This window comes from Crocuta crocuta, unplaced genomic scaffold (assembly GCF_008692635.1).
Source record: "Crocuta crocuta isolate KB4526 unplaced genomic scaffold, BGI_CrCroc_1.0 scaffold138, whole genome shotgun sequence".
NCBI lineage: Eukaryota > Metazoa > Chordata > Mammalia > Carnivora > Hyaenidae > Crocuta > Crocuta crocuta.
In genome coordinates this window covers 149,436-175,561 of record NW_027532585.1, presented here as the reverse complement: position 1 = coordinate 175,561, position 26,126 = coordinate 149,436, and the positions used below count along the sequence as shown (strand labels likewise).

General features: G+C 40.2%; 1 protein-coding gene across 3 annotated transcripts in view; it reads left to right on the top strand.

Annotated features, from left to right (window-relative positions):
* PLEKHA1 (pleckstrin homology domain containing A1) overlaps positions 1-21,936 on the top strand; it is a 54,654-nt gene extending 32,718 nt beyond the window's left edge. Inside the window, exons 6-13 of one of the 3 annotated variants that reach the window (XM_077779479.1) lie at positions 4,574-4,699; positions 8,484-8,627; positions 10,196-10,264; positions 16,550-16,614; positions 17,349-17,412; positions 19,005-19,094; positions 20,319-20,359; positions 21,643-21,936. In XM_077779479.1, coding sequence (XP_077635605.1) covers positions 4,574-4,699; positions 8,484-8,627; positions 10,196-10,264; positions 16,550-16,614; positions 17,349-17,412; positions 19,005-19,094; positions 20,319-20,359; positions 21,643-21,850 — 807 coding nt within the window. In that variant the 3' untranslated portion in view covers positions 21,851-21,936. The remainder of the gene's footprint in view (positions 1-4,573; positions 4,700-8,483; positions 8,628-10,195; positions 10,265-16,549; positions 16,615-17,348; positions 17,413-19,004; positions 19,095-20,318; positions 20,360-21,642) is intronic. The other 2 variants (XR_013338879.1, XM_077779480.1) reach the window with 2 other exon arrangements.
* Positions 21,937-26,126: the final 4,190 nt, after the last annotated feature.

Sequence of the window (26,126 nt, the reverse complement as noted above, 5' to 3'; positions counted from 1 at the left end):
TCTAGGATAGCAATGAAAGAATTTCCCATGCTTACATAAGATTTATTTTTTTTTCTTTAAAGAGTCTTGTCAGTTTTAATATCTTTTGCGTGTTACACATGTAAATGTATTTGGGTGTGGAATCTCTATAATTTGTCATACATTCCTGTGGAAATTGCTGATGCTTAATGTAGATTTCTTTATAGAATTAAAGTTTACATTTTAGTGTATGTGTTGTTTACGTTTCTATAGAATTTCTCCAAATGGCATTTTGGTCAGCTGTGTAATTTAGTGGTCTGCTGAATACAACGTGATATATAAATTTTTAGAAATTCATAATTAGGGTTTGGAAGCACATGGCTTCAGAATAGGGGGTGGTGAGGGAATAGTGGTAAGAGAATGGTGATTATTTAACTGCTTCCTAATTATAGTACCTCATCTCAGTGGACTATCCTCTGGCACCGTGGTCTGTGGCTTTTAGAACTTTCCTCACATCTATGTGAATATTTATTGGTGGCAGCTTTTTAAACAAATTTTCCCCCTTATTTGAAAACAAAAAGAGAGCTGGTAATGGAGGAACCAACCCTGAAGGGAGTATCAGTGAATAGAGTTGGGAAAATCAAATTTTAAAGTATACTTTTCAACTAACCATTTATAATAAGTAATAACAGTACAAGTATGGTGGCCTCTGGTCCCTTGTTGTTGAAGGAGTGTCCAGGATGTGTATGGTGAGTTCCTAAACAGAAACCCACTATCTTTTAAAATAGTGTCTTTTCCCCACCATAGATTGTACTTTAAAAATCAATACTAGAGTTTAATTTAAAATTAGTGTTTTTGAAAGTGGCCAGAATTCCACTTTTTTTTTGGACAGCTGGGAGCAAGGAGAATAAGCTGAGTATAGGACTTAGGTCCTAGCAAAATGATAAATTTGCCGCAAAGTGCAAGGCTTTCTACTTTATCCTAGTGGTTTGTAGCTGGCAGGTCCTGTATAGAGCCCTGAGAAGGCTCTAAGTACCCAGGAGTTTGTGTTTAAATGTTTTAGGTTCTAGTCAGCAAGCCCTGTTTTTTTTCCTCCATTTTGTTCGTCTCATCTTTCTCTGACTGCCTTTTCTTTTCTACTGTTAGGAACACAGGCAAACGCCTCCTAAAAATACATGCAGATTCCTCACAGAATACAGCCACTATATGAAGGATAGAAAGCAAGAGAGAGCAGGGAAAAGTCAGGGGCAAGGAAACCAAGCACATTTAGTGTCTTTGACACTTGCTGCCTGCCTAGTGAGATCATTTTTCTGATTCTCATTAAATATTTGCCTGATTTTTTTTTTTTTTTTTTTTTTTTTTGGTCTTGAAAGTATGTTTATTCTAATGGCTGGATTTAGACTAACTTTCATTCAAAATTTTTAAGAGAATTACTGTATTCATGGGTATTTTGCTTGTACTTTTCTTGTTCTTGGGGAATGATTACAGTTTAGATTATTTTTTTAATTGATAAAATGTTATATTAGTTTCAGGTGTATAACATATTGAAAATTCTACACATAACAGAGTTCTCACCACACAATTTAGATAATTTTTATTGTAAAGGGCAATTCTAAGTTAATTATTGAACTCTAACATTAAAATTATGCCATATTTAGCATTTTATTTTAAGGACAAATTAGAAGCAGCTTAATAGCAGAGAGAAGGATTTTTTTATTTAATGTTTTTATTTATTTCTGAGAGAGACAGCATGAGCAGGGGAGGGTCAGAAAGAGAGGGAGACACAGAATCTGAAGCAGGCTCCAGGCTCTGTGCTGACTGACAGCACAGAGCCCGACATGGGGCTCAAACCCACGAACCGCGAGATCATGACCTGAGCCAAAGTCAGATGTTCAACTGACTGAGCCACCCAGGCGCACCAGAGAAAGATTTTTAATATACTATCATTTCTGGAAGAAAAATGGAAAAAGTATAAATATCACTGTATTTTTGGGTGATATTAAAGATTTTTCTTAGGAGATGCCCATGTGTGATTGACTAAACTGTCAACTCCTTAAAAGAAGGACTCACTTCATGTGGGTCACCTCTTTGTACATTTCAGCTAATGCAGTTGAACAGGTAATTTTCTCTCTGGTTTAAAATTCTCTCATTGCTGTTTTCTGTTCTTAATGGGATAACTTGGCCCCGTTCCCTCAGTCATAAGTAAAATGCACGCTGCTGAGCATCATGGACTTGCTGTAGACTGTTTCTGGGTAGTGTCCCCTGTAGTCCTTTCACCATCCTGACCGGTCATTGGGTGGATCCTGTCAAGCAAAATTCTAGCTAGTCCCTGTTGCCTTTAAAAAGCTCTGCAAAAAGTGCAGCCTCTTGGATTTCAGGGCGCATTCCTTAGCAGGATTCATTTCTCTCCCTTTCCTGTTTTCCTCACTTTTGTTTCTGACCTGCATTGTAGTGTAAATATGGAGGAGAGGGCCCCGAAGCCTGGACAGGAAGCCCTGTGGGGACGCTCTCCTGGGGAGAGAGGGAGGGAGGGGTGGGGGGGAGTTGCCGAAAGTCACCCAGGAGACACCTCGTGTATGTCCTAAGTTATGTGGGCGGGGATCTGCTACAGCCCAGCTTAGACTCACATGGACCGCAGGTGCCCACTTTTCATAAAGCCTTGTTCGCAGACGCCCCTGCCTCCCTGCTTCTCCCGGACCTGGTGGGAGAGCGCAGGCCGGCAGCAGGGCCCTCAGGGTGGCTTCTGCAGCAGCTGCCTCAGAAACCACTGGTGTTCCTGCCGACCGTGCGGCCGTGTGCACAGCACTGCGGCTTGAGCAAGTCTGCGTTTCTGGGGGTGCGGCCTGGGCATCTGAAGGTTTTAATGTTCCTGCCTGATGCTTCATGAATGTTAAAGCCTGAGAAAGCACACTGCTTTGGAATCGTATCAGTACATGGTTTGGGTCTTTGACTGCAGGGTGAATGGTGTCCTCTGGAGCTGTGCCCCTTCCTGTTAACGTGGACTAACTGTGAGGCAGGCAAGTTAGTTGATTTTAAATGTGTTTACACCACCACTACGGTGCTGGTTGGAAGTACTTGTAATGTTTCTGAAACACTGCAGGATCCCCAAATGCCCTTTCAAATCATTGGAGAGAGATTAACTGTCATGCCCAACATTACATCAGTGCTGAGCATATTTTATTACATTTTATCCAAAGTCAAAAAAGTGTGTAATTCAAAGACAGACTACCTGCAACAGTCTATGGACAGAAATGCTGTGGCCCCAAGTACCTTGTTTCCTGATTAGGCCACATTAGAAAAGCTAAAATGTATGTTAAACATTTGTGGTACCTTTGATTCTTTGATTCCATGTTAGTGATGTATTTGTGAGTGATTTATCATTGATACAAGTGTTGGAATTTCTTGGGGCACCTGGGTGGCTCAGTCGATTGGACGTCCGACTTCGGCTTAGGTCATGATCTTGTGGTTCTTGGGTTTGAGCCCCGCGTCGGGCTTTGTGCTGACAGCTCAGAGCCTGGAGCCTGTTTCACGTTCCGTGTCTCCCTCTCTTTCTGACCCTCCCCTGCTCACGCTGTCTCTCTCTCTCTCTCTCTCTCTCAGAAATAAATTTAAAAAAAAATTTTTTTTTAAAAACAAGTGTTGGAATTTCTTATCAAAATTTCTAATTTTTTTTTAATGTTTTATTTATTTCTAGGAGAGAGAGAGAGAGACAACATGAGCAGGGGAGGGTCAGAGAGAGGGAGTCACAGACTGAAACAGGCTCCAGGCTCTGAGCTGGCAGTCAGCACAGAGCCCGACGCGGGGCTCGAACCCACGAACCGCGAGATCATGACCTAAGCGGAAGTCGGACGCTTAACCGACTAAGCCACCCAGGCGCCCCATTTCTTATCAAAATTTCTAATAAGCTTTAAATTATTTTGAACATTTTGATTTTTAATTTCTGTTGAGTATCATGTTCTTTTTTTCCTGCTGATTTTGGATTCATCCACTGAGTCAGTCTTTGAACATTTATTGAATACTGTTTTCAGTGGTAGGCTGTCCTGGCACCAGTCGTGATGCATTTGCCGCGATCTCTGTCCTCAGGGGTCCCGCAGAATCACGGGTGGCAGTGGAGGACTGGGAGTGAGAACGGCTCGGAGCTATGGTGTGGTGTCAAGTGCTCTAATAAATGGAGAACACAGTAGAGTGGCTGTGTGTAGGAGAGAGTTTCAGACTTCAGTAGAACATAGTACAATCAGACCCTAAACCTATGTTTCTAAACCTGTGTTTCTCTGAGCCTCGGTTTTTTTCTCACTGCTACCATGGAGGCGCAGGCCCTGTGCCTGGGGTTGATCAGAGGATGAAGTGGGAAAATGTATGAAATAGAACCTGCCCAAGTAGACACTCAGGAAACGATGGCTGTATTATTAAGTATTACTGTATCAGAAGAGTGAGTGTGAGAACTTAAAGGGGCATACACCTGTTATACATAATTTTTATAAATGTCAATTTATAAAATTATAAATTTTATAAGTGTCAATTATATATAAGCAGAAATTAGTTGGATATTCTGTGATAAAAGAGGGTCTCCTATAAAATGCTGGTTGCGAAATGATTCATTTACATATCATTTTAGGTACCAAAGCCGTCAGACTCACAGCCTCATTCAGATAACCTAAGTCGCCAGAGTGAATGTGGGAAGAAGCAAGTGTCTTACAGAACGGACATCGTTGGGGGCGTGCCCATCATTACCCCAACTCAGGTGATACATCAGTTATTCTGTGTGTGCTGGTTTACCTACTGCGTAGTGATTTTTATGTTGTTCGTCTTTACTGAATTAATATAGCAGTCAGTTAATTAAAAAAACTTCATATCTGTTTATTTCAAAAGTATGTGTGGATCAAAACATTTGGCAATCACATACAACACTTAACACTTTTCATGTTTTCTTTGAGCCTTCTTTTTTTTGTTTTTTAATTTTTTTTAGTGTTTTTATTTATTTTTGAGAGAGACAGAGACAGACGGAGACAGAGTGCCAACAGGGGAGGGGCAGAGAAAGAGGGAGACACAAAATCCAAAGCAGGCTCCAGGCTCTGAGCTGTCAGCACAGAGCCTGATGCAGGGTTCGAACTCACAAACAGGGAGATCGTGACCTGAGCTGAAGTCGGACGTTTAACCGAGTGAGCCACCCAGGCGCCCCTCTCTGAGCCTTTCTTCTGTGTATTTTTGTCCCCAGAAATGGAGATCCTTTGTAAATAACTTTTTTCACCTACATCTCAAGCATTTTCTAAGACATTAAGAATTGTTCTACATCAATTTTAATCACTGGGTAGTCATTTTGCCTTGAATTTACAATAGTTTACAAATGGGCTGTTTTTGGACAGAGTTCCTTTTCCTTTTGTAAACAACATGAGTGGGAAAAACCCACGCTTCCTCTCACACGCCTGCCTCAGTCACAATGCTGCTGACACCAGAGGTGTGTGGTTCCCCCCCACACCAAGCAGTTCTGTGACACTGGCTTCGTGGCCTGCAGTTTAACTGAATTCTGACAGTCAGCCTGGATCCCACAGGTTATGGGCCTCATACCCTCCCCATCTTTCCAGACGCAAGTCAGAAGTCCGGGTTGTTACCTGTGCTTCTGACTGATGGGCTGTAAATGGAAGGTTTTATGACCTTATCTCCAGATTTGATTGATTTTTGAGAGCAGCTCGCAGAACAGGGGCAAACAGGTTATTTACTGTTAACCAGCTTATTATAAAAGGAGATGATAAAGGATGCGGATGAGCATCCTGACGGAAGAGATAGGAAGGGCGTGAACCTTCTGGGACTCTCCCAGCACCTCCATGTGTTCAGCAGCCCAGAAGCTCTGTGAACCCTGAACTTCTGGGATTGTTTTTACAGGTGTATTTAGTTTGAGAGAGAGACAAGAGAGAGCACATGAGAATGGAGGAGTGGCAGAGAGAGGAGAGAGAGAATCCCATCAGGCTTTGCATTGTTAGTGGGATGCTTAGCCAGGTGCCCCTCTGGCTGCTTTCATTTTGTGCAGAATTAAGATTTGGTTGTGTTTTAATTTTAGTGCAGATTATTCAGTAGGTTGTAAGATCCCATAGCAGCTGCCGTATTAAAAAGATCCCAAAGAATTTTTTTTTACTTTGTCATTTTGTAATGTAACTTTTTAAATTATAAAGAAGTATTTACTCATGAGAAAAGCATTTAATTGCTATATTATGAAGAAAATGACCAATCTCACTTGGTTGATTAGTTTATTCAGTATTGCGTTAGCAGTTAAGTGCTGGAATTACAGACTTTAAGTACATAATCAGTGTTCTTGACCTGTCTAAATGTCTAATGGATTGAAAATTCCTCAAGATAAGACTCGACTATTAGTTTTTCTCTTGAAAATTAGGAGTTCTTGAAAAACAAATAACACATTTGGTTGATTAATGGGATTCTAGATTATAATATGTCGCACATTATAAATAAACAGGAAGCCAGTGCTTTGGGGAGCACGAAAACATGAGTATAGTTAGATCGTTTTTTAAAAGCCTGGACTTGGCCCGTGAAAAAACAAAGAACAAAACCCTGCAGAATTTTTAGATTCTAAGCAAGGAGAAAATCTTCTGGCAAAAGAGTTTTTAGACTTGCAGTCCATAAAAGGAAAAACTGATAAATTGATCCATATTGAAATTGAAAATGCTTGCTCCGAGAAAGACCCTGGTCAGAGGATGCAGGGGAGAGCTGCGCACAGGGAAGCGGTATCTGCAAACCACATAGCCGACAGGGACTTGTGCCCAGGACATGCAGACAAAGAACTATCAGAACTCAGCAGTGGAAAAATAACCCAATTAGCAAAGGGGCAGAATTCACGAACAGAGACTTCACCAAAAGATAGAAGATACACAGGTGGCAAAGAAGCACTAGAAGGGCTGCTCACTGTCATCTCATTGTCACTTGGCAAGAAATGCAAAGATTGCAGTGAGATGTCCCCGCACACCTATCAGAATGACTCTGATAATTAATAACACACGCGTTGGCAAGGCCGAGGAGAAACTGCATCGCTCGTACATTGCTGCCGGGAATGCAAAACAGTACAGCCCCTCTGAAAACCGGTATTTTGTTGAAGTGCACTCGTGATTACCGTCCAGCCCTGCACGAGCACTCCTGGGCTGGGCTCCTGGAGAGCTGCGGCCTTACATGTACACAGGTCTGTATGGGAACGTTCAGAGCAAGTTTATTCTGAACGGCCCACAACTGGGAATGACTCACATGCCCTTTAACAGGTGAAGAGTTAAACAGCCGATGGTACATCTAGACCTTGTGTGGTACTCAGGGATGGGCCAGTGACAACAGGGAGTGGCCTGCGTGAGCCTCCACAGAATGAGGCAGAGTGTAAAAAACCTGATCTCAAAAGGTCACCTGCTATAGGATCCATTTCTATTATACTGTCTAAGTGTCAAAGTAATGAGGACGAAGAACCAGTTAGGGGCTGCCAAGAGGTTGGGCATAGGGACTCTAAAAGGGTAGCCCAGGGGCAGCTGGGTGGCTCAATTGGTTGGGATGCCGACTTCGGCTCAGGTCATGATCTCATGGTTCGTGGGTTTGAGCCCCGCATCAGGCTCTGTTCTGACAGCTAGCTCAGAGCCTGGAGCCTGTTTCAGCTTCCGTGTCTCCCTCTCTTTCTTACCCTCCCCTTCTCACGCTGTCTCTCTCTCTCAGAAATAAATAAAACGTTAAAAAAAATTTTTTTTTAAATAAAATAAAAGGGTAGCCCAAGGGAGCCTCACAACGGTGCTGTGTGTTGTGGTTTTACACAATGCTGCATGGGACAGGAATGCGCAGAATGACCCACACATGAAGACAAATTAGTGTGTGTAAAACGGGGAACATCTGAATATGGCTTGTAGGATGTTCCCATGTCAGGTTTTTTTTTTAATGTTTTTATTTTATTTCTAGGAGAGAGAGAGAGACAGTGTGAGCAGGGGAGGGTCAGAGAGAGAGGGAGACACAGACTCTGAAACAGGCTCCAGGCTCTGAGCTGGCAGTCAGCACAGAGCCCGACTCGGGGCTCGAACCCACGAACCGCGAGATCATGACCTAAGTGAAAGACGCTTAACCGACCAAGCCACCCAGGCGCCCCCCCCATGTCAGTTTTGAAATGTACTCTGGTTACTATAGTTATAGTTTCCCTGTTGGGGGAACTGGTTGAAAGGGACATAGGAAGGACTTCCTGCACATTTTTCTTTTACAACTTCCTGTATATTATTATAATTACTTCAAAATAAGAAGTTAACCCCCCACCCTTCCCCCCCCCCACAAAGCCCTGGTGGCAAAACAAGAGAAATAGAAATCTATGGTTTTATCAGTGATGTGACTGCTTCTGATTAAGTATCTCAAATTATTTAGAAAACTCTTCACTTCAAAATCTGTGTTCCTAACTGAACTAAGATTAGATTTTAAGGCTTTCTACCAGAATTACAACATGAAATACAACTGTGCTTTGTAGCTAAACAAGCAAGAAAAGAATTTCTTTATTTGCTTCATTCTAGAAAGAAGAAGTAAATGAATGTGGTGAAAGTATTGACAGAAATCATTTGAAACGGTCACAAAGCCATCTTCCCTACTTTACCCCTAAGCCACCTCCAGACAGCGCAGTCATCAAGGCTGGGTATTGTGTGAAGCAGGGAGCCGTGGTGAGTACCTTAAGAGAGTGTGTGCAGTAATGAAAATGTGAGTGTCTCTTAGCAAACTCTTAGCACACGAATCATTTGCTTTGTTTTTCAAAAGACCCAAAGTGAGCTGTGAGCGTGCAGAGGAGTCAGGAGGTAGAATAGGGGTGACTCTATATTCATAACTCAGTGCTGTTACTTCTTGGTCTGTGGGTAGCTGGGCAAGTTAGTGCTTATTACCACTGACCTTCAGTTTTAAATGAACTTTCCTAACAATTTAAATTTATTCCAGAAGGCTTTCCTCTTGATTACTTTATCCCTTGGGAGTGGGTCAGAGAATGAGAGCTCTAGCAGGGAGATGTCAGGAAGAGGTGGTAAGGGAGTGGGGTGTGGAAGGCTTGCTTCCTCCATTTGGTGTTGGCTGACCTCCCTTGAATTCTCTGTGACCTTGGGCTTCTTACTTACCCTGTCAGGCTCTCAGTTTCTTTTTAAGGAAATTAGATGATAAAACCTACCACTTGGAGATATTTTGAAAGATGTAAATGAAGATAAGAGAGATCTTAGCACAGCACCTGGTCCTTAGTAAGAGCTGTTAAGGGTTAGCCAGATATTCTCATCCAGCCAGAGCCATGACGGGAAATTGTAGGAAGAGCACGTGCACTTACCGGTATTTCTAAGCTCCTAAAGTACCTTTCTAAAATTTGTCACTCTTTGTGTGAACCAAATTGTTAGAATTTTGCGAGAAAATAAACTTTAAAGTTTGGAAATAAAAGTAAAAAATGTTTCTGTGAGTAGGGAAATATTTAAAACTCTGCGGGCAGTTCAGTTTGACTTCATGTCCCTTTCTGGCAACGCTAATTAGTGTAGGTCAGCCGTGGACAGGTTCTTTTATCTGTAAGCTCCTGACCTTTAAGCCGAGGGAAGTGAAGGGGAGGCTGAGACTACATCCCACAGTAGCAGGTCTGCAGGGAAAGTCAGAAGTTCCTCAGGTCGCGGCTCGCTTGTGTTAATGAGGGCTTGTAGGGAAGCCTTTCTTTCCTTCTGTTTCATTCCCAAGTCCGAGATAGCAACCCTTGGAGATACTGAAGTGCTTTCACAAAAACCGTATTTCAGTAACAAGAACACAATATTTGTACAAAGCAGGTTCATTTTATTAAATATTTGTTGCTTTACTACTAAGTATAAAGTACCTGCAGAGAGATTCTTACGTTTTACTGATTTTACAGAACTTAATGTGGTTTAATAACATTTCCTGTGCTTGCTCTTGAACTCTTGATGGCATTTACTTTGTGGGGTTGGGGGACGGGGAAGTGCTTTTTTTTTTTTTTCCTCTAACTTTTAGAGCATTAAAAATATGAAACCATATTCTAAAATTAAATGATGCAAACTGAAAACCGGCCACCAACGTTGAATTAGAAGTTTAAGGCCTGAGTAGTGAGAGATGAAGTTTCATGAATTTCCTCACTAAGGGAGGGTAATGAGATTTCTTAGGGCTTGACATTTCTGATTATGAGTTCATATCAGAATATTTAAGTGGCTGTTAACATTTGACATTCTTAGAAACAGAAGTCTTATGTCTGTGTCTCTTGTAGATGAAAAACTGGAAGAGAAGATATTTTCAATTGGATGAAAACACAATAGGCTACTTCAAATCTGAACTGGTATGTTGCTGTGTCATAAATGTTGCTTTAAAATGTTTGAGAAGTATTACTCTGGGGAGTGTGTGTGTGTGTGTGTGTGTGTGTGTGTGTGTGTAGTTTCTTGTCCTGTTTTCTATTTTTAAAATAATTCTGGTTTTGAGAGGTATATACAGTTCAGTTTTTTTGGTTGTAATGTTTTAATGGTAATGCTCTCTTGATACTTTTTTTTTTCCTATTGCAGATTGACTTTTCAGGTTTTTTTCATAAAAAAGACCATTTTGTCTTGTGGGGTAGAATCAAGACTGAAATTCTCTCTTTCACTTGTTTGAGTAACATCCTTATTGAAAGTATTCTGCTGAGTTCTACAGCAGATTGCCGGATAATTTGAATGCTTTTTCATACCTTACGTGTCTGTCCTGCCTCCTTTTGTTTTATGGGCCCGTTGAGTGGGGATCATATTCTTTATTTGAATGAAGACACCAGAATAGCGCTCTCTGGTGGAACTTTCTACACTGATGGAAATGGCCCATACCTTCATTGGCCAGGTTCACTGGCTACATGGGCTGTTGAGTGCTGGAAATATGGCTAGTATGACTGAGGAACCTGACTTTATTTCATTTTCAAATTAAAACTGATTGTTTTTTTTAAATATTTTTTAATTTAAATAGTTCTACCTAGCTATTGATACTATATTGGACAGCAGAGTACTTAGAGAATAAGGAAAGGAATATTTTGAGATTCATCTCAGGTATCTGTTCTTCTGGGAAGCTTTTGGACTCTGTTTAAGGGCCTTCTCCTTACACACCATGGTTCCCGATGCCCACTTCTATTATAACACTTCCTGCTGTGTTTAGTCACTGTATGCATACTTGTCTTTAGCAGTTGACTACATGAGCTTCTTGAGAACAAAGATCTCTTTTATACCCTTTTATGAACACAGCACCTGATACTTAGTAGATAATCAAGAAGTGTTTTTGAATGAATGAAAAATGGCACAGCACAGCAAGAAGAGCCATTTTAGCATGGGAGCCTTTCTCAGATGTTAAATTCCAGGAGCCTCAACTGGAAGTAGTAGTTACTTGGCTCAAAAAGTATCAGACGTGGTGTCGCAGAAGGCTGCACGTTTGCTTGGTTAGTAGGTTGATTCATTGCTTTTAATTAAGGCCAGTGGTCTTGGGAAGAGTCATTAATGCCACAGACATCTGTTGAGCCGTGCGTGGCCCTGGCGCAGTGTTCTGGGACCTGGGAATAAAGAGAACAGTCAGCGGTGTTCTGGCCTTTTTCAGGAGTTCAGTTGCGCCAGAGAAGTTGACGTGTCCCCCATCACCCGCAGTCATTATAAGACAAGAACTGTGATGGAAATATTTGCTATATTTTGAAAACCTGCATGTAGACGTTATGCTGTAAAAATTTGAGATGGGAGAAAACTGAACTAACAAAGGAGGTAGGGAGATCATGCCATGTGTATTTAGGAATGTGTTAAGCATTTAGAAAACTCAGATAAAGCTGGAATCTTTAAATGTATTATAATTATGTACCTTCATTAATAATTCAGGTGTACGTTTCCCCCCACATGTAACATTTCTGGAAGGGTGTCTTAGCTGCAGGGGAGGGGCGGTCAGGCAGCAGCTGCGGGGTAGCTGTCCTTGCTCGCATATGCACAGCACCCCTGGGTAAGATCTGGAAAACACCAGCACCAAAACCTGCCGAAGAGGGTGCTGGCAGCTTGGAAGAAAATCTCAGAGACACGGTGGAACATTCTTAAGACTTGCTGCATCCCCTACACTCTTTTTGACAAAGAGAATGGTATGGAGTGGAAAACCATCGACATTGATGGCTCTGGGTCAAAAAGTGATTCAGAAGAGCTGGAATCTGAATGTGAAGTTTTAAAAAACCTTAGTCACTTTACTTTTGCTTATGTACCTACATAAGCTCCAGAACGATAAGTGATAAAAGTTGATGTTTAGAGTATAAACGGCTCTTTTATGAAACGTTTTGATCATGTAGAAGTTTAAACATACAGTAGATAGAATAATATTCTGGACCCCTCTTATCAACACATGGCTAATTTTGTTTCTTAGTTACCACCACCCACTTCCCCTTTATATTTTGAAGTAAATCCTAGACATATTATTTCATCTGTAATTATTTTAGTATGTTTTTCTAAGAGATAAGGAGTTGAAAACTTTTTCAGTAGGTATGAAGGATTTAAGTACACACCTGGAAACCTGGAGAAAGTATTTGTAATATATATCAAGGATAAAACACTAATATCCCTAAAGAATCTTAATAACCGAGGGATTCTTCCTTACCCTCTGCCCTCTTACCTCCCAAACATAAGACCTAAAATTTTTAGGGGAGGCGGATCAGTGTAGGCGTTCATGTGGTGGGGCAGGGGCGGAAGGAGCTAGAGTAGCCTGGTGTGGGCAGTCAGAACCCAAGAAGGACCCTCTTGGGGGGTTAGCCCAACAGGGAGCAGGGGGAAGAGCATATTCAGATTGGGAAGAGGGTGGGCGCAGAGATGGGAGGGTGTTGACATATATAGTTGATAAAATAAGTAAATGTATTAAGGATAATAGAAGCCAAGTTTCTCACTGTCCAAAAAGGGAGTACCAGATAAGGAAAAGGAGAAGGAAGATTGGAATTGAACGTATCGATGTGAGCATGTAACGTATACAGGTGGATGTAGAATTAAACAGAGATGTAAACGTATTCATGTGCTTACATATGTGTGCATATGATATACTTCCTAGCTCTGTGCAACTGGAAGAAAACCGCACCATTTTCCACTGAAAGAAACCTAGACTCTTGGAGAAATGACAAGATTCCAAGGCTGAGACAGGAGAAATAAAAAATAAGCCTGAAATGTCTTGTATCAGAAAAAAAAGTGCTCCCAGAATGTTAGGGACATGACCATAGGACTCAGAATCCAACTTGAAAACATCCCCGTTGCCAAATTTGGAGGATTATTTTGAGTATCAGAATAAGTAATGATAGTAACAGATTATTGCTCTTTGAATAAAGTAGAAACCTACACAGATATAAATGGGTGGATGCATGAGTGTACACGTGTATGTATGAGGAGGAACCAGAGATCACATAGTTTCAAAGTCCCTGTCTACAAAATACACGTTAAGTACAAAAAGGGAAATAGTAACTTTAGAGTAATAAAGATACCAGTGGCAGATACCACTCTAATCAAGTGATCAAATGACTAGAGGGAACTTCATCAGTGGTGAGATTGAGATGAATTAAAATTATTTACCATCTGATGGGATAGCTTAAGAAAGTTCCTGCCAAAGATGCCTAACCTGAATTTCATCCTGCTGAAGGACCAGACACACCCAAGTCAGGGGCGTTGTTCAGAATGACTGCCTTGGAGCCTTCAGTAGAGTCAAGATGGGGAGTCAGGGACAGAATGACTGAAGGAAAGAAAGATACAACAAGGACATGCAGTCGGCGATTCTGAACTGAATTATTTTGCTTTAATAAAAGGACATCTGGGGGACACTTCCCTAATTTTGATGGTTGTATTGTGATAACAGAAAAGGATGTCTTTGCGGGAAATACATACTAAAGTAAAGGGTATCAGGGGCCAGGTCAGCAACTCGCTCTGAAATGGTTCAGGAAACTCAGGCCTTTGTGCTCTGTTTTCAGCCTTAGTCTAGTTTGTGGTTGGTTCAGAATTGACAGAGAGAGAAAACCAAGGGGAAAGTATCTGGTAGAAAAATGAGGAAAACACATAAATAGATAGTTCCTCTAGAAAGAAATTAAAATGGTCTTTAAACATATTTAGTATCACTAGCAACTAGAGAAGCACACGTTAAAACCTCACAGGAGTATTACTTCTCTATCGTAAGAAAGCCATGGTGGAGTGAAGAGATGAGTGGTCTTCTGCCCCAAAAGCAAGTATAAATGCTATTCTTCAACAACAGGAACCTGGAACATTGGCGAGATGGCTGAAATCAGATGGGTCAGGGACAGGAAGATCTTCTCCCCAGAAGATCCAGTTGTGACAGAGAATAAGGAAGTGACTCAGAGAATGATGGGGATGTGACAAAAGGACACAGAACCAGTGTGAAGGGGCTCCCAGTACCGCAAACTCGTACACTTTGAGCACCAAAATAAAAAATGATAGTAATGGATTACAACCCAGAGAATGAAACAAGCCAAAGAAATAAATGGAGACAGAAATGCATTTCCACAGAGTAAAATTGCAGCTACTACATGGATGGGATTAGAGAAGAATCACCATTTGGCAGCTTCTACAGTCATGATGGTTTCAGGCGAGAATTTTCAAAGCTTGGTAAAATAGGTGAGCAAAATGATGGGAAACTGGGTATTCCATAGGCTTCAAGTATCTTCCCACAAGATACTTAATAATGGCAAAGGACAAATGGGTAACTTTCTAGTTACTGCAAACATGACCTTAAGAGGTGAGGTGTAACCCCCTAGTAAGGGGGCACACTGCTTTCATGGGCTCCTTGAGAACGATGCACCAAGAAGAACGAAGTGTGCCTGTAGTTTCCCACCAAACTGAATCGAAGCATGATTCACATCATACAGACCCAAACTAAGGGACGTTCTACAAAGTAACTGGCCTGGACTCTTGAAAACTGTAAAGGTTGTGAAAGAGGGGGAAAAAAAAAAGACTGCAGAACTATTCAATGATAAAGGACACGAAGAGATAGGACCACTAAATACACGGTCTGATTCCAGATTGAACCCTGGAGCAGAAAATCCATAGTTCTCCTTTTATGTCAAGGATACTGCTGGGCAATTAACGAGATCTGAATATGGTTTGTAGATTAGATAACAGTATTGCATCAATGTGGAGTTTTTGGGTTTTGTGATTGTACTGTAAAACGTCCTTGTTTTAGGAAATACCCACTAAAGCACTTAGTAGTAAAGCACATATCTATGATTTGCCTTCAGACATTTTAGGAAAACTATATACGCACATACCGTAGTCACATACATGAACACAGCAAACAGAATGATTTAGCAAACGTGAAATTTTAACATCTTGGAAAATGGGTGCAAGGTATACAGAAATGCTTTGTACTATTTTTGTAAGTCTTTTATAGTCTGAAATTATTTAAAAAAAAATTTTTTTTTAATCTTGAGAGAGAGAAACAGAGCATGAGCAGGGGAGGGGCAGAGAGAGGGAGACACAGAATCTGAAGTAGGCTCCAGGCTCTGAGCTGTCAGCACAGGCCCAAGTCAGACGCTGAACCAACCGAGCCACCCAGGCACCCCTATAGTCTGAAATTATTTTAAAATGAACTATTTTGGAAAACTGAAAAGAAAGATTTGTGATTTTTTAAAGGGTCCAGCCATGCTTTAAGTTTTTCTTAGTGCTACATCAAATAATGGTGCTTCTAAATCTTACGGTGTGATATTCAGTGAACTACGGCCTATAGTATTTCATGGCACGCATAGTATGAACGGGCTATTGGGAACTAGTTGTGTCTTGTGTCTAGTTTTGTAAGCTTACATGAGATACTTAACATGTGAGCTCCCGTTTCCTCAGGTGGATAGGAGTGCATGTATTGTGGGGTTGTGGAAAATTGAAGTGAGGTAACATGTTTAAAAGTTAGCAGATGTCCTGGACTTAGTAAGAGTTCAATAATTGTGCTTGTTAAAATAGTGTATTCAGGGGCGCCTGGGTGGCTTAGTCGGTTAAGCGTCCGACTTTTGCTTAGGTCATGATCTCGCGGTTTGTGGGTTCGAGCCCCACGTCGGGCTCTGTGCTGACTGCCAGCTCAGCGCCTGGAGCTTCTTTCGGTCTGTGACTCCCTCTCTCTCTGACCCTCCCCTGCTCATGCTGTCTCTCTCTCTCCTAGAAATAAATAAAACATAAAAAAAAATAAAAATAAAAAAAAAATAAAATAGTGTATTCATATGAAAGTGATACTCTTAAAATGACAAATTTAACTCAGAGAAGCTGAGTATTTGCTACGCTGGTGCCTTCTACATCAAAATAACATTCTGGAAGAAGAAGTCTGCTATTTACAGGGTCCAGAGGCGTCCACTGGGGAAAAGTCTGATGATTTGATGGCTTTTACTAAGCTACACTGTCATTAAGGCCAGAAATCATATGAATAAGGATTATATGTCAGTTTCCTTGTTTGAAACCACAGTGTGTATAAGGTTCTTCAGTATTTGAGCTGTTCTGATGCCGGATGGTTCAGGAAGGTAGATTTATGTCTCAGATGTGCTCTATAGAGATCTCCCAGTAAGACAACTAATCCTGAAAAGGATTTTAAGAATATCCATTATGTGTCTGTGTGCTTTTTTTGCCAGGAAAAGGAACCTCTTCGTGTAATACCCCTTAAAGAGGTTCATAAAGTCCAGGAATGTAAGCAGAGGTAAGTAAGCCCCCGCTGTCACTTAGAGCCTGCCATGGCATACTAGTCCTCAGCAGTGCTGGTGCTCCGCAGTACTCTACAGTACTGGTGCTCCGCGGTGCTGGTGCTCCGCAGTACTCTACAGTACTGGTGCTCCGCGGTGCTGGTGCTCAGCAGTGCTTTAATTTGGGTGGTGTGTGCAGATGATGATTGTCTGGGTTACTTGTAGCGTTACTTTTAACTCATCCTAGTTGGGATATGCTAGAATTTACAAAATCCTTCGATAAAAAGTACTGAGATGTTTTTGTTTCATTTGAAAACTAAAAATTAGGCTTATTAATGGAGGGGCAAAGTGTTAACGTGAACAGTTTCTATCGTATTTGACAGATTGATGTATTAGTAATTTAAGTGTCTTGAAGTTGCTGCAGAATAGAGCGTTGTGAGAAAATGTGTTCACTGTGCTTGTGTTTCTTTGAGCAAACTGATTTGTTCACAGTTGAGAAGTTTGAATTTTAAACTCCTTTTATGAACGTTTTCTAAAAGTATATTTATAACAATATAAACTTTGTAAAATTTAATGCAAAAATAAGTTGGAAAAGATGATTTGGTTTTGCTAAATTAAACCAACATTTTATCTCTATTTATTTTCTTATTGACATATATATGTTAATATTTGGTACCAGATAAACAAATTAAAGAAAAACTATCGAACAACTGCTATTTAAGTGCAATTGGACGTTTGTTTTTGTTAACAGTGACATAATGATGAGAGACAATCTCTTTGAAATTGTAACATCGTCTCGAACTTTCTATGTGCAGGTGAGAGTCTTCTTTGCAGATTATAGACCCTCTTAACAAGAGATTAATAATTTTAGAGGTGACAGGAACATAAATAAACTTACTGCTTATGAGGATAAGGAAAAATATGACAACTGTAATTCACAACTTAAAAAATGTTACATATAAAATTATTGGTAGGTCATATGTTCAGCAAATAGTGGGTGTTATGAACTGGTAGAGTAGAATTAAGTAGTAGTTTTGGGAAGGGAAGTGCTGTTTTAATGTAGATGCTAACTTTCAATTTGGATTAATTTTACACATATTTTAGAATTTTGACTGCATCATTTTTGGTAATTTTAGAAATGGGACTGAAAATACCCACATTAAAAGTAGACAGTAGATCTCACCAGTGGTAGCTAGACATCTTGTATTTAAGTTTAAAATACACTTTTTAGTGTATTATGTAGATAGGAAGTGTTTTTTTTAAAGAACATTTGGTTTTGTTTTATAAAAGCTACATACTATTATTGCAGAAAACTTGGAAAATATAGAAAAATATGAAGAAAGGGGTAGTTTGTAAAACACCCAGAATCCCATATTCAGGAAACCATCCTTAGTGCCTTTTTAAAGGCGTGTATTTTTATAACAAGTAGGTCATACAAAGTACACACAGTTATGTTCTTCTTAATATATTATAGTCATTTTTCCACATCGTTAAAACTTCTGTGAAGACTTTTTAGAACTGCACCATACTCTAGTGTGTGAATGCTCCACAGTTAAACTGTTTCTCTGCTACTCTGTTACTATTTACATAGTTTTGTGTATTTACTTTGATAAACAATGTGATGGTAAACATTTTTGGGCTTAAATTTGCCTGGATTTCTTCTTTAGGTTAAGTTTCTAGATCAAGAATAACTATCAGAACATAAACCTTTTTAAACCCCCTTTTCTGCCAAATTGAGTTTTAGATTGTTTCTTTACCTTTGCCTGCTATGGGTGTTTCCTTTAAAAAGTCTTTGTTAAAAATCTATGGTTCAGAAGTGTTATTTTGTAGCTTAAAAATTTTGAACAGAAGGGCGGTATCTCTACACCCCTCTTAGGTTTTGTTTACTTGGATTTAAAGTCACAATAAAGTTTTTCATTCACGTTGGAAGGCAAGGTCCTGTCAAGGAATATGATACTTTGGAATATGACCACCAATACTTCTCTCAGTAGTTAGTGTAGCCCTAGAAGTGATTTCTAGAAAAATAATACATAAAATGGCGTCAAATGGCTTTTTAACTCCACAGTCACATAAATAGTCTTGTAGCGGATTCAGACAGTGTAGCAGTAGATAGAGCAAAATGAGAAAGTTTGACTTCTTCCTCTCATTTTCTCTCCAGAAGTATTCATATTGATTTTCTGATGTGTCTGATCCTAAAGCACCAAGTGCCCAACTTCTGTCTCTATTACAGAGACTTACTTGGCAAAACCTGGCTTAAAACAGTGATTTTGAAAGTTTTTGGAAACCATTGTCTCGGGATGATTTTGTTGTTGACATTGTAATTTACGAAAATGAATATGTTGGATTTGTAGATGTAGGAGCTGATCTTGAGGACAAATTGACTGACTGAATCCTTTCTTTCCCTTAGGCTGATAGCCCTGAAGAGATGCACAGTTGGATTAAAGCAGTGTCTGGGGCCATTGTAGCACAGCGGGGGCCTGGCCGATCAGCATCTTCTGTATGTTTCCTCCCTAGGGTCCCCCCATCCTGTCCAGTTATTTTCCTTCCTCCCCTCCTAATCCTTCTGGTTTCTTTCTGTATTGAGATTTATTTGCATGTTGACTTTCATACCAATTGGACTTGCGAAAAAATAATGCATTTCTAATTTAATGCTTCCTCGTAGTGTTATGTATACATAACTTTCTGTGCATTGTATTGTCTTAAATGCACAAGCAGGGCAACTAAAGAATGAGCGTTTCCTTGCTTTGTTTTAGGAGTTCTTACTTGTCAGTGGGTCTGGATTTGTTACAACTTGACAAATTCTCCATACGGGATGTGGCCTAATCCTGTCAAGCGCCTTAAATTGTAGCATTACACAGTTTGGTGAAAGTCCCATTTCTTCTCTATTCCTTCAAATTTCAGTTAAGGTTTTATTTGGTTTACTAGTGCTGTAAGACCACTGAGCAGCCAGAACCGGAAATACGATTTCGTGTTCTCCGTCACTATTTTTCATTGCGTGTCCTCATTCTCATTTTCTGGTAGAGTAATTTAAAAGCCTGCTGCTTTTCACGATCATTATTGTCTCTGTGATAAAATGACAATAAAATTGAAATGTTAAACATTCTCAAAAATGACAAGGAAAATGTTTTTAAGTTTTAATTTATCCTGTTCAGGTACATCATAGCAGTAAGGTTTGGCTGTAGGACCCTCCAGTCACTGGTTTCATAGAAAACACAAACGTTCTACTGAAGAATAGAAAAAAAATTTAAGGGTCTTGAAATGTAGCCCTTTTGTCCACAGAATGTTGTCTAACATGCAGCATGAAAGCCTTTATTACCTTCTACGGGTTTATTGTAAATGCCAGATATTCCGCACTTGTGGTATTTTCTGGTAGTTTCCTGGTAGTGATAAACTACAGATCAGTAAAAACAAATCCATGTTTCTCATTTCTTAAATTATTGTCCTTAGATCCTTTTTGGAATATCTTAGAAGTCACTTTCATAGGTGTTAATTTTGTAACTGCCTGTGTTTTATGTGACCTTTTCAGCAGCCAAGTATGAGACTCTCTGCAAAAACACTGTCTGTTGGGAAAGAGGAAAACTTGGAGAAGGGCACTTGTGTTTCGTGCTTTGTGGTGGGGGCAAAGTGGACTCTCTAGCTGTCACTGTCGGCAGAACTTTCTCTTTTGCTCCCTGTCCTCAGTATAGGTTAACTCTAATCCTAGCTTTGCACTGTGTTCCAGATGCGGCAGGCCAGAAGGCTGTCGAACCCTTGTATACAGAGGTATACATCAAGAACTGGTGAATGCAGCACGTATGTGGGCTCTCACGCACACGTGCCTTCTTACTAGAGGGCCCGGACTTACTCACTACTCACAACTGATCGTAGAAAGTTGAGTTAACCAGACTGCCTTTTGCAGTTCTCATAACTGACTTTGTCAACACTAACGCAAAACGATTTCACTATGGTCATCCGGTTGGATATGTAGATTTAAACAGTGAGAAAAGATAAATCATGAAAAAAATCAAACCTTACTGATTGAACACGTCACATTAAGCTGTCCTAGAGATTAATTTGCCGAATTGCCACAAGTCTCAACTTCTGCATTTTATGTATTTTGAAATTTTTTACACTACACCACTTCAGTGCACTCTTGCTCTAATCATCTGTGCAAACTCATGCGTGCTTATGCATTGGATAAACTCTACGGTACTATAGTTTGCATGGCATTTTAAATCTCAGGTGAAATTTCGCCAGCTCGTGGGAGTCTAGAGTGTTTTGTGAATTTGTAGTGCTTTGTTTTCAAAGCCAATAGCGTCATACATGAACACAGTATGCTAAGAGCTACATGGCAATGCATTTGGAACGGTCCTATTGAAGGACATCTTCAGTTAGAAGCAAGTGGAAGTTAAGATTCCCAACTGACCCTTATTTCGCCACAGATTTAATAAATGATTAAATATGTACCCTTTGCTGCCTTTACAATCTGAAGCCATATGAATGAGTGACGTGTTCAAAACTAAGTAAATACAGTTAGGGGGAAGTGAAAAGGCGGCACAGTTTTCCGCTGCCGTGAAACTCAGGGCAGAAGAATGAAGTTGGTCAGACTGCCAGACAGAATCGTAGGTTTGAAAAACAGTTCTGCTTATCAAAGACCTACGGCCTTTCATTTTGATATTTTGCATCTTTATTTTTTATCTTTCTAAAATACATGGGACGATCCCAGTGTCGATTGAGAGACTAGAACACACTCTTAATATGAGACGCCGCCGCAGGGCCCTTCCACACACCGCTCAGGCGCGGGCCGACCCAGTGGCAGAGCTGTGGGGACAGACCTGGTTTCTTAGTGGAAATGGTTGTGGACTGTCATGGCTTTAACCTCACTCCTAAAAACGCATCGCTTTGGGAAGGAACGTGCACACATTTGCTGCATGGCTCTTGCTTCTGCTCCGTGTGTGTGTGCGCGCGCGTGTGTATGTTTGTTTTTCAGAGAGTGAAGTCTCACGCTGAGTGACTAACTCCGTCGTTAATGTTTGACGGTGTCTGACGGCCTGTCCTCTTTCCAGGAGCGCCCCAGCTGTCCCCCAGAGCCCAGGCCCGCTTTCCGCCCTGCCGCCGCCACCACCGCCGCACTCGGCGCGGCCTCTCGCAGCAACTCTGTGGTCTCCAGCGTTACCGTGGAGAAGCGAGGATTTCACGAATCTCTTGCCAAGGTCAAGCCAGGGAACGTCAAGGTCCAGACTGTCTCTCCAGGAGAACCAGCTCCCAAAGTGACTGAATGCGCGCTGCCCAAACCTCAAAGTAAAACTGGCCCTCAGGGTGACGACCGTGACCTGGTGGACCTGGATGATGCAAGCNTCCCGGCCCCCTGCCCCCTCCCCCCGCCGTCTCCCCAGCCCCTGTTTCCTCTCACGAGGCTTCTAGCCAAAGATGATAAAGGGTGAAACGGTTTTTAACACACATATTATACTGCCTCTTAGATGTACTCTTTACAAGCTGGTAAACCAAGGATCCAGGGAGTGGCCAAACAGGACGCGATTTCTTTAAAACAAAACACAGCAAGCGAAGGAAAAGAAAAAACCCGAGTGTTTCAGTATCAACCGTCTGAAGCTTTGTGTGCTGTCTTTTGGGTGATAAAAATGTGTGCGTGATACTTTTTCCCTAGTGAATTTGACAATTTAAATGTTTCACAACCTAAAACATTAAAAATGCGTATTAATTATTTTGGTTGTTTTTAAAATGCTACTTTGACTTCCTGTTAGATGCTCGATATTTCCACATTCTTACTGGTTAATATTACTGAACGAAATCTTGTCAGACTAAGATAACTAAAATCACGATGTCTGTGGTGCTGTACACTTTATACTTCGACGTGGACAGTTGAGAAACGATCGCCACTTTTGATGCTCTGGTTGTCAAGGTGAGTAGCAGGTTTTGCGCAGAGATTGTCACTGGCCCCATCAGTGAGGGTTGGAGGTTTCCCGGAGGTAGGAACTAGGATTCAGACAGCTGTAGCTTGGACACATGTTGGAAAAAGCTTAGGACTTAAGCAGTCGTTGCTTTATTAAGTGGTGAAGATGACTTGGTCTGAAATTTCTAAGAGATCTGACTTTCCTATCGAGGTTTTATAAATAGTTCTTCTTTCTATATTTGGATCAGTGAAAGACTGTGAGTTCATACGTAAAGACATACTGCCCTTAGTCATGCCTCTCCTTTTTGTCACTAATTACATTCAAGTGCCTGTGTTTTCTCATCTTGCTTGAGAAGTTGTCAGATTACTATGCTCAAAAGTCCGATGTGATTGATTTTAAACATTGAGATAAGATTTAACTTTGAGTAGCATAGTTTAATGTGTTAAGTAAGATAGCATCTTATGTTTGAGATGCCAGAGTGCTTTTATTCTACTACCTGTGCAATATACGTGTTTTAAAACACACATTTGAGTGTACATTTAATCACGGGGATATCATCAGTGTAAGCACTGCTCTAAGAAATCCTTAGTTTCAAGTGTCAAATAAAAGACCAGTTTGAGGTATCATTTTTACGGTTGATTCTTAAACATTTGCTTTAAGAAAATGGTCTTGAATTTCACATGCTGCTATTTTTATGATATTTTGCCATCTTACTGTGCTGTTTTGTTTTGAATTCATACGTGTCACTGTTTCTCCTTTTCATTTTCTAAAATGACTCTTGTTTGAGACAGAGGGAGAGATTTCCTACCACAGCAGTGGGGTCCAGAGTTTACTATCTATTACATCGGAATTATCATAGAATCAGTTTAAAAATCCAAATGCGTAACATGCACCACTCAACTTTTTTATTCATAAGCTAATATTTTGAAAAGTCATCTTTTGATTTCCCCCCTGTTTTGCAGCTAGATTGGAAAATGGTAGAATGGAAAGGTTTTAAGTAGTTATCACTTTTTCTGATGATACGTCCATTACAGTGGCTCTTTTGAAAGTTCCTCTGTCATGAACATACCTAAGATCTCTCGTGGACACAGTTTGCAATATTCAGGAGCCTAATGCTTTTTTCTTTGGTACAGCTTCTACATTGCATGTTTGTTTTAGCATATTGGTGTTGGTAATTTGATACATTTCATAGTAGCAAAATATTAGCTCTATTTTGGGACTTTTTATAGAACTACCCTCATATTCAGTAGCATAGGAAAATGTTCTTGTGATTGTCAGGGTCTCCTAATATTTATCTCAGTACTTTTATAATTCTATGAAAATTATTTAATTATTTTAAGACTTATACTTTTCTTGTAAATATGTCACATCCAAGCTGTCAAAAAATTACTTTGAATACCTTAATATTTGCTGCATTTTGTTTTCTGTATATAGAACATGTCTTCTTTCAGAATGGGAATATACATGTGCTTCCCAGTGTTTACTTTTACGTCTGTTATCTTACAATGTCAAACTGGTTGAACACTGTAATGATTTGAAAATAAACTTAAAGTTCTAACTTACTTCTCATTTGGTTTGGTTCAGCTTCTGATGTGAACAAGTAAATAGAACTAGTGCCAACTATGTTTGGTCAGTTGACTTGAATTTCCATATTTAAGGACGGAGTAACTATTTGGTGATCTTTGAAAGGCACAGCTTGTTAGAAAATCACACAAGAAAAGATGGTTGTTTCTGGGGGGAAAAAAAAGCTTGATTGTTTTGCTTACCTAAAACAAAAGAAAAACATGTTCTCAGAAGCAGTGCTACAGACGGTGGCTTCAGAGCATAGTTTGAGTTGTCCAAGCTGCTTTTGCAGTGCTTGGTTACTGCTTACACTGGACACAGCCCGACAAGGGTGGGTGCGGACCACATTTTGATTGCCAGACGGGCCGTTGACATGTGCTCATGAAGCTGCTTGTCAGGCTGTTAAAGGCTGCTTTTTGCAGACTGGCTCTTGGTAACAGATCGTCAACATCTGCTCCTATATCCGGCATCTAATAATGATGGAGAAAGGCTACCTGTCTTAGTAATTTTTATTAACTGGTGCAATTTAATTTTCTTTCCCTGAAAGATCTTACACGTTTTTGTTTTTAAAAAGCCCCAAATGAGAAAGTTCTAAATTTCGTTGCTTTCACAAAAGAAGAGATTCCTTTCTCAGCTTTTCTTTTACTCTAGCCGCAGTTCAGAAATCTTCAAGTGGGGCTCGTACCTTTGTCAAAATGTGGTCAGTTGGTGAGGCAGGAAGTACGTGTACTAAAAAGCGCAGCAATAGAACGGCTTCATACCATACTGGGTAAGAATCTTCCTTGTGTAGACGGGTTTGATGGCCTACACCCGACATGATGAAAATACACGTAGTTAGATGGTTTTGGATTTTTCATTTGCAACCTTCCATGTAATGCAGACCCCAAATTTTATTTATTTTATTTTATTATTTTTTAAAATTTTTTTATTTATTCCTGAGAGAGAGACAGCGTGAGCAGGAGAGGATCAGAGAGAGAGGGAGACACAGAATCTGAAACAGGCTCCAGGCTCTGAGCTGTCAGCACAGAGTCCGACACGGGGCTTGAACCCACGAGCCGTGAGATCATGACCTGAGCCGAAGTCGGACACTCAACCGACTGAGCCACCCAGGTGCCCCCCTAAATTTTGTTTTTTAATGATTATTAAAAATCATTATTTTTTAATGATTTATGAAGTGTATTTTTTTCAAACCTCATGTAAGACTTACTGAAAATAATGATTGAATTGGAGTTAGCATTTACAGTTTTGATGTGGATAAAACCTTGATATTCCGTGTTCACGACATTTAAAGTGACTGTCCCTTACCCTGGTCTAGTCATGTGGTAGCAGTGCCACCTTCTGGTTATGTCATTGTTGAATTTAAAGGAATTTGTAGTCCACGTCACTTTGTCTGTTTCACTCATCATAGAAGTTAGAAAAGAAATGTAACTGCATAGGCTAGTTTTGAAATTACAAGTTAAGTCAACATTTGCAAATGACTAATGAAACTTTCTGTTTGGAGATAATTATAGGTTCACATAGAGTTGTTAAGAAATAATACAGAGTTTTTGTGTATCCTTAATTCAGTTTTCCCCAGGGATAACACACCCAAACACTAGAGTAAAATGTTGTAACCAGGATATTGACACAAATACAGTCAAGATGCAAAACAGTGCTGTCATCACAAGGACCCCTTCTTGTTGCCGTTATCGTCACGCACGCTTCCCGTTTTTCAGGTTTGGAGGTACACTTAGTCGTATAAGGTTTAAAACCCAATTATTTTGGTACCAAAATTTGGGCTCTTAACTAGCATGGTATTACTGTCTCTGTAGAAGTCTTGAAAACTATTCTTTGTTTATATCGTACTATCTCCAGACTATCAGTTGAATTTTCATTAAATCTATTTTTAACATTTCCCAGAACCATTGTATTTCAAATGTTAGGAATTTGAAAATAATAAATAATTTCTTTATATATACATTTAAATTTAACATTTGAGAACCAAGGGTACCTAAGTATCTTGATCCTAACCTCCCTGAGAGACACTAAGTCCTGCCATTTATATATCTATCTAATAAGATTACTAGAATAAGGAC